The sequence below is a fragment of the Bactrocera oleae genome, chromosome 5 (genome assembly GCF_042242935.1).
Source record: "Bactrocera oleae isolate idBacOlea1 chromosome 5, idBacOlea1, whole genome shotgun sequence".
Classification (NCBI taxonomy): Eukaryota; Metazoa; Arthropoda; class Insecta; order Diptera; family Tephritidae; genus Bactrocera; species Bactrocera oleae.
Window position 1 is genome coordinate 68,273,734 of NC_091539.1, and position 14,737 is coordinate 68,288,470.

The 14,737-nt window shown below is 32.7% G+C and overlaps 1 protein-coding gene across 2 annotated transcripts; it reads left to right on the plus strand.

Annotated features, from left to right (window-relative positions):
- The first annotated feature begins 611 nt into the window (after nucleotides 1–611).
- LOC106624736 (niacin transporter NiaP) lies at nucleotides 612–9,403 on the plus strand. Of its 2 annotated transcripts, none has more exons than XM_036362495.2 (7): nucleotides 612–1,134; nucleotides 7,005–7,115; nucleotides 7,240–7,564; nucleotides 7,623–7,989; nucleotides 8,057–8,543; nucleotides 8,611–8,767; nucleotides 8,844–9,403. In XM_036362495.2, exons 1-7 carry the CDS (start codon nucleotides 1,095–1,097, stop codon nucleotides 9,070–9,072), a joined length of 1,716 nt encoding a protein of 571 aa, XP_036218388.2. In that variant the 5' UTR covers nucleotides 612–1,094; the 3' UTR covers nucleotides 9,073–9,403. The 2 variants fall into 2 exon arrangements, with proteins under 2 accessions (XP_036218388.2, XP_036218389.2); XM_036362496.2 differs by having other exon boundaries at nucleotides 7,008–7,115.
- Nucleotides 9,404–14,737: the final 5,334 nt, after the last annotated feature.

Consider the following 14,737-nt stretch of genomic DNA (forward strand, 5'->3'; position numbering starts at 1 on the left):
GAAATGTTAAAAGGATTTCAAAACTTTTTCAAAGGGGCGTGATCCAGAAACTTGAATACATACATGTTTTTAAAACTTATATTTTTTTCTATAGTTTAAAAGATTTTAGTTATCTATTTATCGGATAACGTCCTAGTACACATCATTGGGAAGAGCGCAAGACAAGCTCAACAGCAAGAACTTTTCATAATCAAATTCCGCAAGAGGTAATCCTCCCCACTAAGTCAAGCAACATATTCTCAGATCCATCTAAACTATATAGGCCCAGTTCTACATACGTAAGTACATATCTATATCCTCTTTTGACGTCTTACGCTGCCGTCATCGTAAATATTAATATATTGGCTAGTTATAGAATTAGAATAGAATTGTTTAAGTTTCACTTATCATTTGGTAGGCAATAAAGCAGGATCGTCTTTGTTAACTCGAAACAATAGCAATAGCTGTAAATGTAATCGTAAGTATGTGTAAGTAATTGCTGAGCATTACTCTCAACTCTCCCATTTCGCTTTGCTGTTATCAACAAAATTGTCAATCGTTCAGCACTGGCGTCGCTGCGTCACTGCCGCTGTCAATTTGGCCCACTGCCGTGAATGTATAAAACTCTGTGGTCCATCGTGTTCAACATCAGTCAGTTTAGATGAGATCTTGCAATTGGTTTGGCATTTTGGCTATCGGCTTAGACTGCCTTCTTGTGCGACTTCAGTCACGTTTACTAAATAAATATAATAATTGATTTTGAGCTTCGGCTACTGATCTCGTTTGACGTATTCACTGACTTCATTGCGGCTTGCATATACATATTCGTATGTACCGTAACAATATATAGGCGTAATAGTGAAAATTAATTAAAGTTGATTGTGCTGATTATTAGAAGCTTCCTTTCGTGCGATTCAGGCATTAATATATCAGTTGTGATTTAGCCGTTGAAGTGAATTGTCGGCTAGATTCTCTTCAAGTTACTTTTGAGTTCCGCAAAAATATATGTATTGAGTGAAAGTTTAGTTGAATCGTGATCTACGCAAAATTGTTCCATTTATAGGGACTACTGATTCGTATAATTTTATTTGTGAATTTTGAAGCTTACGTAAAAAATGTGTGAATTCAAAGAGAAACAAAGCAGTTCTGCTTCAGGTAAGAACACATATTTATATAATTTTAAATAATTCAATAATTCAAAATTATATTTTTTGTATTTAATAATTTATTTTCAATATTTATTAATTAAAAATAAAAAAATAATTTATATATAATACCTTTAATTTTAACTAGTTCAATAATTTAATTAAAATTTTTTGTACTTAATATTAATATTTATAAGGTAAAAAAATAATAAAGACATAACTATAAAAAAATTAAATAATTTTAAATTTAAATAAGTAGGGAGTGGCTAAGTTCTAGTGTAACCAAATATTTCATATTCTTGCAACCTGCAAGGATCAAAGCCGGGGAAATATTACATATATATGATTACATTAATTTTTGACATTGCACAGGTATATTCGAAAACTTATTTTCAAGCTACTTCCCACTTTTTGCGTGCTCGCTCAGCTAGAACATATTAACCATAAAATTTCAACAAAATCCGATGACTTTCTGCTGAGGTTTTCTTATTATTAATGTAATTAAGAAGAACTCCTCTTAAAAACTCCTTTTCTGGTACAAAGCTCGACATATTTGAGACCAAAAAATTATTGTTGTTTACTCTTCATGTGAGTGATATATACTGAAACAGACGCACAAGGACAGCAGCTTAACAACCCATATTCGGAATATTGAAACGATGGCATAATAATCATGCCATCTACTGACAAATCGCACGAGTATGGTTATAGATTCAATAATTTGTATATAAAGATAATTTAATAAAAAAGTTATTAGATTTTTACTGTGAACATGCCATTGCTAAAGATTTTTTTTCAATAGAATGAAATTAATTGTTGAGTGTCACGTTCATCATTGCACGTTTCTCCTACTTGTCTTAATTATTGCAAACATTCTTCTTTCCCATACAAAAGGTGGTTTTCTAATTTAATAGATGCGGTTAAACTATTTTCTGAAGAATTTGCAAACACGTGCAATATTTAAGAGTTCAGTATCTATGACAATTACTTGGTTTTTATCAAATCAAGTTTTTGTTGTTAAACAATAGAGGTGCCCGAATACAAGAGCAATTAATGTGAACAAGTGCATTTGAGAGAATGTAAATAAAATTTGAAAAAATAAATAGCTTTTTATTTACCCTTAACCTTGTCGTACGTAAAATGGTTCATCACTAGTAACGATCGGCTTTAGAAATTAATCGATTTTGTTGCTTTTTTGCAACGATTTGTTAATAAATATGCGGTCCATTAAGTTTCTTGTGTTAACGGGTGTGGCACCTATACATTGAGTTTCTTTTTATATCCATAGCATTATTTAAATGGTTTAAAACGGTTTTTGGTGCAAGGTTTAGCTCCTGAACGATCAAAACTATGTTTAGATGACGATCAAACTCGACAAATTACTAAACCGTCTATTGGAAAAATAACGAATTTCTTATTGATAGGCTCAATATATATGTATATGCCGGAATTTTTATAGTTAAAGGCTCTCAAATCAGAAATCTTACCGCTTAGAAAGCCATAATAGTGAAGTATGGAGTATTTTCAGCCATTTTTAAAGTTGTTTTCCTCAATTATTTAATATCTACGAACGTACACTGTATACACATCATACATATGTCATATATATACATTTGTATATATGTAAGTGCGTGGAATACATAGATAATAATATCGCAATCTCATGCACATTTAAATGCAATAAAACTTAACTTGCCGCTTTCATCCAAATATTTATAAAGACTGTATGGTACTTGGACCTGCGCTTTTTGCAGTGATTCACCATTGTTGACATTTGAATTTCCATAAGTATGTGCGTATAAATGTGCATGTAGTGGTATTGTTATACGAGTAATAATATTTTGGCGAATTTGCTGTTTAAAATGAAATAGGAGCTGGTTACGCGTAGGAACCGACGCAAATTTACTTTGAAGTATATCGACATTAAATGACATTAGATAACGTGTGTTGTTGTAAAAAAGCAATATTTTTGTTTACTTGCAATTTTCCAGATATTTATTTGCATTTATGTTTAAAGAAATTATATGCTAGTGATTTGAAAGTGCAATTTTATTTGTATGTATTTGCAATGAGATATAAATAAGCTACACTGCTAGTCAAACTTACAAAATAAATTTACTAGTAATCGATTAGCACAGTTGTATTTACTTTGAAGCCTAATTAATTTAGGATTAACAGAAAGATTTTCGATATACTAAGCATTTATTTTACAACAAAGAATAGCGCTGTTCTAAAATGTAAAAAGTTTGTTGTGGACTAAGTTATATAAATTACCAGTAATAAACCAACAATAAGCAATAGTTTCTTCTGCAATGGTTCATATATGTACTTTAGTGCAAATTACTGGCATCGTCGTCACGTTTCATTCCAAATTTCATTATTCTTTTTTTTCTATTTCACTAATGAACTAATTTCGTAACGATGCACCAAGCAATGCAGTTGAACTCATTTCTAAATTATTAAATAAAATTTAATAAAATGTGGCGCATATGGTTTGATACATTTCAAGTACTTAAGCTACAAGAGACTTTCAAAGTGTGTGTAGAGGGGAATTAAAAAAAAAAACAACAACCAAAAAAACTGCGCATCAAAGAAAAATGCGCCACACGCGACAATTGTATTTACTTTATTTTTTAGTTAGTTGAGAATTACAATTTACACGACCAATAAATGGGCAAGACACATTGTATGGATAGAAACCAAAAAATATTCCAACTATTTATGAATTACGTGTGTAAACAAGAGCTACAAAAAAATTACTCATACGCCTCACACTTCACAATAAGCTAGTGCTTGAGTAATCGAGTAATCGTACACGCTTTCATTAGTGTTTACTACTTACCGAAAGGAAAAAAAGAGTGTAGTAAGTGGCATTAGCGTATAGGCATATCACATGTAAGCTTTAAATCGTTATTGGTGGCTATACGATTAGGTACTTCGTACAAATTTGCGATACTTTCCTGAAATCGTATTGTACCACTCTTCTATGTCGAATCCTATTGGTGAGTGAGTTTTAAATTTGTGTCATTTAGTTAAATGTTTTTTTTTACTATTCAATTTTATTATTTAACACTATATAGCACAATTTTAAATTCAATCTGATTCCTTCTCTTTCGAGTATGCAAATCAAGCACCAATGAATGTATCGGGATAAAACTTAGCACGTATAGTGTCTTTGTGGTGCCCCAACTTATTACGAAATATTTTCTAAATCGAACTAAAGTCATTCAACCCGATCCGAAATGTGGACCCCAGTTTATACAGCGAATATTTTATCGAAAATAGCGGTCAATCTGTAAGATATATGTATAATAGAAACTCGAAGTTAATCCTTTTCTGATAATAATATGTCTGTATGTTTATAATTCCTTTATGTATTTATAATAATTCCTTTAGCCCCCATATACCAAATAGAAAGACCTTCAAACTACCGGCTGACATTATTCTGAGTTAAACGATTATAAAAATACATAAATACAAAGCATTTTTTTTTAAGTTTTTTTTTTGTATTGGATTTTACATTGGCTTGTTATATGAATTATGAATATACAAAATATTGTTTTATAAGTGAGAGACTTTGCAAAATCAATTGTGTGCTATTTCTTATCTACAATATATACATAAAAAGTGACACCACAACGACGGGTTCCGTTAAGAATTATCAAACATTCTATGCTCACATGAAAATCATAATTTTAAACATATGTATGTATGTACTAACATATGTGTATATACAATATGATCAGTCATAGTCCACACACTTTTGCGCACTTAAATTAAAAAAAAAAACACAATCCAATTAAGTATTGCGTTTAATTTGTTTGGCCAAAGCAGTCGATGCCTTCTCAATTAATTGACTAACTGAAGATCCACAAAGAAGCGAGAGAAAGCTAAATGAACGTCACTTATGCAAATGCGCATTCTTATGTACATATATACATACATATAAGTACCATATATAAATATGTCATCTGTTTTGATATAGAACAATTAAAATATGATGATCCATAAAGCAATGATTGGAAGACCGTTATATACATATATATAATTGCACATATTGGGCTACTTGGTATATCAATTTTTGTTTTATTTAGAACTAGTTATTCGTTTATTAAACGACTTCAATAAAAAATTTATTATAAATTATATTGATTGTTAAATATAAAAACTCATCGGTAAGCAAATATTGTGGCATTGAAACCAACATATGGACTCATTAAATGCACCAATTCGGAAGAACTTCTCAGCACAAACATATCGGTGCTAATTACTGGTTCTAATTAAGAAATACACACATTTGGTGAATTTTAATTTGGAATCAATCTCCGCTTTTTGCCACCTTTTTATGAATAGTGACGATTCTAACGAGCAACTAGTATAAATCGAAAAGCCTGGTTGTTGCTTTGACGACAAGTTGGAGGCAAGAATGAATTAAGCCAATTTTTGATACCCTGTTCTGATAAGAATCGTATTCCGGTGAGGGCGTTATGTATCAACCGAAACAGATGGTGCTCAAAAAGTGCAAGGTCTGTGATTAAAGGCGGGCCAGTCGCTGTTTTCAAAATAGTTTCTAAACGGTCTTGCAACATGAAGCGGCGCGTTGTCATGGTGGAAAAATATTGCCCCATTACCACGCACTTCTGATCCCACCAAATATAGAGCATTACTTTGGCATCATGGATTTTCAGCTGGATCCATTTTTCATTACCATTCATAATTCGATGAAAACACGACTATTTTTTGTAGTGTTCAAACTGTATTTCTGTTATGCAAAATTATTATCCAACGTCTCTTGGATTCAATTCATATGTCACCCAACTCCCATGCTTTGGACTATGTCCGGCTGCTTTTAAACATTTTGAAATTGCTGCTATAGTGACTCCCAAAGATTCTGCGAGTATCAAGTCATGTTTCTTATTTTTAAACTTTTTTGGTCGACGTTCTTCATCTCCATGCCAAAATCAGCATTTTTAAATTGTTCAAACTTTTGTCATGTTCGCTCAGCTAGAGCATAAGGAGGCTAACTTCAAATAAAGATAGTAATTCCTCTTTTCCTTATGACTTAATTTCTCGAAAAAAATTGGTTTGATGCCACACCCAGCCGAATGTTGTACAGTGTTGTGATCACACACATGAAGCAGTTCATTAGCATGGAATTTATTACATTCTATTTAAACTTCGATCCATAACGTGACATCGATTGGAATTAATTTGTTTATTGGGTGGTTAGCTCGATGTGTTTATCATATATGTATGTACATTATATACTTCTGAATTCAAATATTCTTATAGTATGCATGTAAATGTAAAGTTTATACAGAGCATATGCCTAAGGGCTCTATTAAATTGTTTGAAAGCCGATTAGTCGTTTTCTTCATCTGGCACGTGGCCTTTGCCAGCAAGCAATAGGTGACAAGCTTGAGATTAATTGAAATTGAAACAAACATCTGGACTCATTTAAATAGCGTTCTGCTGCACGTTTTCATCTTTTCGAATTAATAAAGTAATTCTGACAATTGAAAGGAATTCTAAAAATTTTATAATTGCGCATTCCGCTTATGTCAATGCAATTAATCGCAAACAATTTTCCGAGGCATTTCCGAGCTTCATTTTAAGCTGTGATTGAGCATTTTTATTATAAACACACATTATTTTTTTATCAAGAAAAACCGATGAATTAAAAGGATTAAAAAAATTATTGAGAGAAAATACTTCTACAACTTCTATTATTTATATATAATTCGTTAGGAATAGTAAAGTGATGTAACTAAACATCGCTTATATTATCATAATCAATATAAAATGATATAAATATTAATATTAACAAAAAAATTAAAATTATTAAAAAACAATTTTTTGTTGTCATTTCTACATTTTCAGCAGAGAGTGCGAAACTGACGATTGCCACAATCGAGGGTGGCAATGTCATCGCCAGTATGCCTGAACCTGGCAAAGGCGCTGAATATTTTGAGACTGCTTTGGAAGCGACGAGTAAGTGTACAAAACATTTTTAAGTAAATATTAAAAAGAAAAAAAAATATTAATAAACAAAAACATAGTTCAGTAAGTTAAATTAGTATATATGTTTTGTTATACCGCAAATATTTCTTTTAAGCATTTGGCAAGTTCAATTATTTACTCATATTGATATCCGGTTTGATACTGGCTAATGTGCTGCTCGAAACACTCGGCATCAGCTTCGTGTTGCCTGTCTCACAATGCGATCTGAACTTGACCATACAGGAGCGTGGCATACTAAGCGCAATCGGATTTGCGGGCATTATTAGCAGCTCTCATCTCTGGGGTTTCCTGGCGGATACCACCGGTCGCAGAAATATAATACGCCCAACATTGCTGTTAGGATTTGTGGTGACGGTGCTTTCAAGTTTTGCAACAAATTTCTGGTTAATGGTCATATTACGCTACATTAATGGCTTCTGGTAAGTAGATATTCATATATGAATTTTTGAAATAATCGTTTAATTTCTGCTTATGCAGCATTTCCGGCGGTTCTGCGACGATTTATGCGTTTTTGGGAGAATTCCACACAGCCAAGAACCGTTCACGCGCCATTATGGGTTCAGCGTTCATATTCGGGGTTGGTTCAATGCTGATGCCCTGCATTGCTTGGTTGGTTATTAATCAGGAATGGCGATTTGTGATTCCCTACTTGGGTATCACCTACAAGCCTTGGCGGTTCTTCATGGTTGTTTGTGGCATACCCGGTTTGTTGTGTGGCTTAGCCTTGTACAAGATACCAGAGAGCCCGAAATTCTTGCTCAGTCAGGGCCACGACGATAAGACACTCGAGATATTGCAGACAATGTTCCATGTGAATACCCGCAGACCACGTGATGAATATCCGGTGAGTGTATGCCATTAACATTAATTTTTGCGAGTCTTCAATTTATTTTTTCCCCACATTCGTTTAGGTTTCTCATGTCGTTGAAGACATTGACAGTGCAATGTGCCCGAAAATCAAACGTGAAGGTATTTCAAATCCCGTTGTTGCTCTACTTCGCTCTATGTGGGATCAAACACAGCCGCTCTTCAATCGCGAGTACATGCGCACCACGATACTCATCTGTTCTATACAATTTTGGATATTCGTGACTTCGAATGGCATGTACATGTGGTTCCCACACATTCTCAACAGTGTCGCAGAGTTTTTGAACGACAATCCCGGCAATCGTACTTATATGTGCCAAGTGGTGTACAGCAAACAGGAGAGCATTTTTAAGTCAGAGAGCGCACATGCCACCGCTGTCAGTGATGGCGTGACACTAGCAGCGTCGCAATGCAATGAAAAGTTGGAGATCTCGACATATGAACATTCTTTGGTTTTGGAGGTGCTTTACGCCGTGGGTTTTGCTCTCATTGGCGGTATCATCAATAAAGTGGGCAAATGCATCATACTTTGTAAGTTCTACTCTATTTAAAGTTAATTTTGAAATTTATTAAAAAAAAAAATTATTTCTACTCACAGTTGTGTGCCTAGGTGCCTGTGGCGTTTGTGGTATAGCTGCAACATACGTCGATATACCCATGGTTGCCATATATCTGTATGTGGCTTTACTGCTTTGTGGTTTGGGCATTAATGTTTTAAGCGCGGCTACCGTCGATTTATATCCCACAAGATTGAGGTAATTAATAATATTTATACGACTTACTGTATAGCCACATATATTTATATTTTCTGTGTTTTCTTGTACTCCACAGAGCAATGGCTGTTTGTATATCGCTGATGATGGGTCGCTTGGGCAGCGTTGTCGGCGCCAATGTTTTTGGTGCGCTATTAAGTCATCACTGCGAAACCGCCTTTATCGTTTCGGGTGTGTCTTTGATATTGAGTGGCTTTCTCGGTTTTCTCATTACTAAACCGGGCAAACGAAGCGGGAAGCAACAGTCTTGGCGTCGCACCAGCCTGGTCTCCATGACGGGGAACTGAAGTATAAAATCGTCTGCCGTTGAAAAGATACAGGAGAATTGCGAATTTATTATTCGAAAGAAGTGCATGTTTTAGTGCTTAGTTTTTTAAAAATTGTTGCCTGATAAGTCTGATTGTGAATTACAGCATACCTGATAGTTGTGTTAGCACTGAAAGTATTATGTCCACAGGAAAATCATAATACTTATCATACTTATCCTTTTACTTAGTTAGGTCTCGTAGTAAGTAGTTTTAAGTGATTGCTGTTTTAAAGCAATTTGGTTTTGAAATTTAGCTTGTAACAATATTGTAAATTAAATAAAAATTATATATGTATACAAAATATGAGAAATTTGTAGTTGAATAAATTTATTTAAAAATATTCAGTGAGGTTTATCATAAAAATTCCGTTCAGAGAGTTCTTTGCAAGAAGAACGGTTTTTTCTAATTTTGCAAGAGCTTCATATTGTATTTTTTTATTTTCTAAATGAATTATATTCGTCACTAATGGTTTTTTGAAAAGAATTGTAATTCTTCTGTAACAAAACACAGTGTTATTAAAAGTGCTGCCGTGTGAACTCAATGTTGATCTGTACTTTATGAATACCAAATATGTGTTATAACAAATAGGCCAATAGCGATATGAACAAGTCTTCATAATTTCCTGAAATCCAAATAAATCATTGGTTAATTACCCCAGTGCGATACTAGAGATATCTGTTAAAATTTCTATAAGTTTTTTAAGGGATCGTTTACCTTCGCGCTCCAATTTCGGGCCTACTTTTTTACAAATATCTGCCCTTGACTCAACGTAGTCGGCTTCTTTGCTTTCAGCTTCAGGACCTTGAAATTAAATCAACATTTTTTACTCGTTGTTTATAAGCCATAATATGACTACCCAAAGATAAATTGAATATTTCAAAAACTAAATGACAGCGATTGCATTTCAAAATCAAAAAATCTCATGTCTAAGCATAGCGAGATGTGTGTTGAATCAGTAATATTTCCCAAATTTTTTTTTAATTTTTTTAGAATTGTGCCAAAATTTAAACCCCTACTTTTGGGAATCGCGTTTATAGATAAATGATAAAATGTAACTATTAACCGGCGGGGCTCAGAGCGCGATAACTCGAATGCCAACATGTTTTCGATTAAACCTTTATAGGGTCTGTTTCTAGCTAAACCTACATTAGAAATATGCAAAAAAAATTAGTTTTTCCAAACCGCGAAGGTAGAAGAGCCTTAAGGTTTATCCCTTTCATATGAATAGAACTTATAGCCCATTCACATACAACTTTCCACGCTTTGTTGACAAATCAAACTTTAACAACAAAGCGAAGAAAGCACGCTTTGCTTTCCGTGCTATTCGTTAATAAAAATGCCGACTGCTGCCTGGCAAAAATGTTTTATTTTGAATTAAAGCTATATATAATATATAGTTAGCTCTTAAAGTCATAAAAACATTGGCAGTAGATCGTTTTTAATTAAAACTTTCAATGAAATACTATTCTATGTAGTTTTCATTTTCTTGGAGTCAGTTTGTTCACTTAGCTTTGGGTTTGTGTCTCGCCTAAAGCTTGAGATGATAAGGCGAAGTAAAATATTTAAGTGTGAACATCATTTCATACAAGCAAACATATTTACACTAACGAACTTTGAAAAAAAATAACAAAATTAATATATATAATTTATTTTTGAGATAGCAAGTTTATGAGCAGGTATTGATATATATTTGTATAATATTGTTTAGAAATTGTTTTTTAAAGGCATTGTAATTATAAGTGTTGAGTTTTTGAGAGAGATAATATATTAAAACACAAACACTAAAAATATTTAATTTAATTATATTATAAACTTTTCTAAATAAATTAAGTTTTGTATATTAGTTCGATCAGACGTTATATATCCAATTTAAGATTGAAAATAATTCATTTCCTTACTAATTTAGCAAATAAATAATAGTTTTTGAAACCAAAAATAGCAGTATAACAGAATAACAATCAAAAGCAATAACTTTTTGTTGGATTATGACGAAATTGTTAATCAAACCAACTCTATAAAAAACTATAAATTTATAAATCATGTAACAAATTAAATATAGAGAACATCTAGCGCCTAAAACCATGCTAAATATATTGTTAAGCAGCCTAGCCGCCTTACGCTATTATCAGAGAATCAATGAATTCATTTCCGTTCTCTGCTATTATTACCAGTTATAACCAAACCTTACTGATATTTGCTGATTCATTTTACGATCATAACAAGTGAAGTGCGTATTTTCAGTCAAATGTCTGCATTTTAAATAATCAACAAATAGATTAAACAATGTTAACAACATTAAAAGCGTCTGCAAGACGACAAAATTCATAGACATTAAGTAACTTGCGAGATATATCAGAGTTTTATTTATGGCTATGACGCAAAATGCAGACTTTGGAAGATACAATATAATAAAATGTGTATTATATGTGTATGAATATTATTGCCACACTGTAAATAATTTTTAAATATTTTTGTGTGTTAGCAAAAGCGTCTTAGATTTTAAAATAGTCAATTTTTATTTCAACTATTTTAGTAAAAAAAAAATGTCCACTGTCGGCGTTGCCACAACATCTTCACCGAAATTCATAAATATTTACAGTTGTATGCACATTCAACCAGCCAGAATATCAATAAATTTATATGTCGGTATACACCCTCTTAATGGTATGTTTTATTACAAACTGTATAGAGTCGAGAGACGACATACTGGTTTGAACTGACAAAAGCCGGTAAAAACTGACTCACCATTGCTCTACACTCTTATCTACATACATATATACAAACATATGTATTTTCACGGAATTTCGCAATGCTTGTGGCACAGACCGTTACTCGATATGCGGTCGTTGGATGCCGAAGAACGAACAGCAGTTTTTATTACAGGGTAAAGCCAATCGTATCGGTCGTTGTACACATACGCACACCTACATAGATATATTTATGTAAATACGTACGCGCGGCGCAGCCACGTTAACTGCAACGATGGAGACGGCGTGATGCGATAATGAATTGAAAACTGATAGCAGCAGAGGCCGGCGCCAACGTCAGAGCTAAGTTCAACCATTGTTATGCGAATATAAGTGACAAATTTAATTGGCGACGCCGTTGGCGCACGAGACGCCAAATAATCAACGCACAGCAGCGCCGCAAAGGCTTGTGAGAACGTGTCATTGCATGTATGTGTATAAATGTGTGTTAGTTAGAAGCACCGATAGCGATCATCGCTACAAAATGTGAACTTGAAGATCATAAATGTGTGTATGTATGTATTTCTGATTAGCGTGGCAAAAGCTGAGGTGTTTTCAGTTATGTTTCAATTTATTTGTATTTTTATAGGCGCGCATGTAGTTGTGCATATTTTTATTAGCTTGTTTTATAGGATGTTCCGTTAGTAATTACTAATTGTCCTCAATTGTTTTTTAAATTACTTGTGGAACGCGAAATAAATTCAACGTGTAGTAAGAAATAAAGATATTCAATTGTTGTATTTGTAGTAGCCATGATGCAGTTTTAGAACGCGAAATATTTTCAAGTTTTAAGAATTTATGTTATTTGCCTTTCCTGTATACAGACACGCACACGTTCATAGTTCACAGCATTATTCAAATAGAGCACACGGTGCGTATGAGTGACTTTTTCATTTAATCATTGGTTCGAAGTGTGCTGGAACAAGTTTAAATATTTACGTTGGTATTATTTCAAGTGACTTGAATCACGAGTATAACGTCGCTATCTAAACGTTTGCAAATAAAATAACATTCAACGAATGTTATGGGAATTTGTATAAGTTTTACTTTAAAATAAAACGACTATGCAACAAACTATAATTAAAGAGTAAATACATAATAACGTGAACTGATTTACTTAGCGATTATGTAAAAAACGAATAATTAAATATAAAATTATACTGTCTGACATTTTGTATATCAAATTACAATAAAGGTAATTAAATATAATACAAATTAAAAATGTAATAACGGCACTTTTCCAAAACTAGTTTTTATTGTATATTCGTATGAATATAATGAGAATAATGCATTATTAAATAAATGGAGCACAACTTAGAAAGGAAATATAATGCAATAGTAAATAAGTTCAAGAGTAGCCGGTTCTAATTCAGGAATGTTATGTCAGTATGCGCATAAGATTATTCATTACTTATTTTATATTAAGAAATTATTATTGTTTTAATTGACAAAAATTTATTTTCAAGATATACATATTAGCTTATTCACACAGAATAAGAATTGAATTGAGTTAGTCATTATATACAAATCTAGTAATATATAATATAAAATAATATCAAAAGATATTTTAAAAAAAACTGGTGCATACTATTTTCCAATTTTTTTTTCGTTTCCTGCCAGTGGTAAAATATTTTTGTTGAACAAATTTTAATGGCTTTTTTAATAGTTATAGACGCAGAGCGTCCGAGTCACAGCACCTAACGCGCCCTCTTCTGCTCTCCTCCTGCACCGTTATAAACTATAACTATGTTACAATGTACAGTTGGTAAGTTATGTGTAAGGCGGTGCTGATTTACATTACGGCTCACATATCATATTATCGTAATCGTTGAAGTTTGTGATTGTGTACTTGGGAAACGTTTATTTATTCGTCGTGTTAAATAATATACTTGTACAGGTTGGTTGTAAAGTTTCTGCGCTCGAAATGAAAAATAATGTTTTTGGTACGAAATATATTTTTTTTATTTAATATAATCTCCCTTAACTTCAATACACTTGTTCCAATGATCCTCCAATAATTTTATGCCATTCCTATAATTACTTTCCGGCAGCTCTGCAAAATACCCGTCTATGGCTGTAATAGCTTCTACATTCGATGAAAAATGCTTTCCACGAGGAATTGTTTCAGGTTTCTGAAGAGGTGGTAGTCGCTGGGAGCTAAACCTAGTGAATACGATGGATGCTCTAGCAATTCGTACTTTAATTCGTTGAATTTTGTCAGGTGCATTGTCTTGATGAAAAATAATTTTTTTGTGCTGCAAACCAGGTTTTTTCTCACGAATTTTTTCATCCAGCTGATCCAAAAGGCTGCAATAATAGTCAGAGTTAATTGTTTTACCTTTCTGCAGATAATCAATCAAAAAAATTCTCTTTGCACCCCAAAAAACTGACGCCATAATCTTCTTTGCTGATCGTTGTGATTTCACCTGCTTTGGAGCTGAACAACCAGCTTCAGTCCATTGTAAACGTTCTTGTTTCAATTTAGGATCATGTTGGTAGATCCAAGTCAAATTATGCTGAGAGTGAGAAATTGGTTTCGATCCAGTTTTCGTTAAATTGTTAACGTGTGCGGCTCTAACTTTCCAAACAATCACGTCAAGGCATGAGCGGGGTCTTCTAGTTTTGTATAAATTATCAATAAATTTTCATTTTGACTACATATTAGTTAAAATTTTGCGTTATTTAAATTGCCCACAAGCAACGTTGTTTATGACTCATAAATTATTAGTTTTTTTTTTAGTACGATAAATTTCAGTTCTAAATGTCATGTAGCTGTATAAATCTGTATATATAAATATAAGTGCCAGCGCAAGGAAATATAAAATAAAATATTTAAAACAGAATTATATCAAGGAGATGATAGATACATATGTGTGTTAAAGAAGACAAATCAGATT

Bases quoted from the DNA above. Each gene is read 5' to 3' on its own strand.
- LOC106624736 (XM_036362495.2), top strand. From the start codon at position 1,095: ATGTGTGAATTCAAAGAGAAACAAAGCAGTTCTGCTTCAG. The intron at 7,116-7,239 runs GTAAGTGTACAA...ATTTCTTTTAAG, and splicing joins GACTGCTTTGGAAGCGACGA to CATTTGGCAAGTTCAATTAT. The intron at 7,565-7,622 runs GTAAGTAGATAT...CTGCTTATGCAG, and splicing joins CGCTACATTAATGGCTTCTG to CATTTCCGGCGGTTCTGCGA.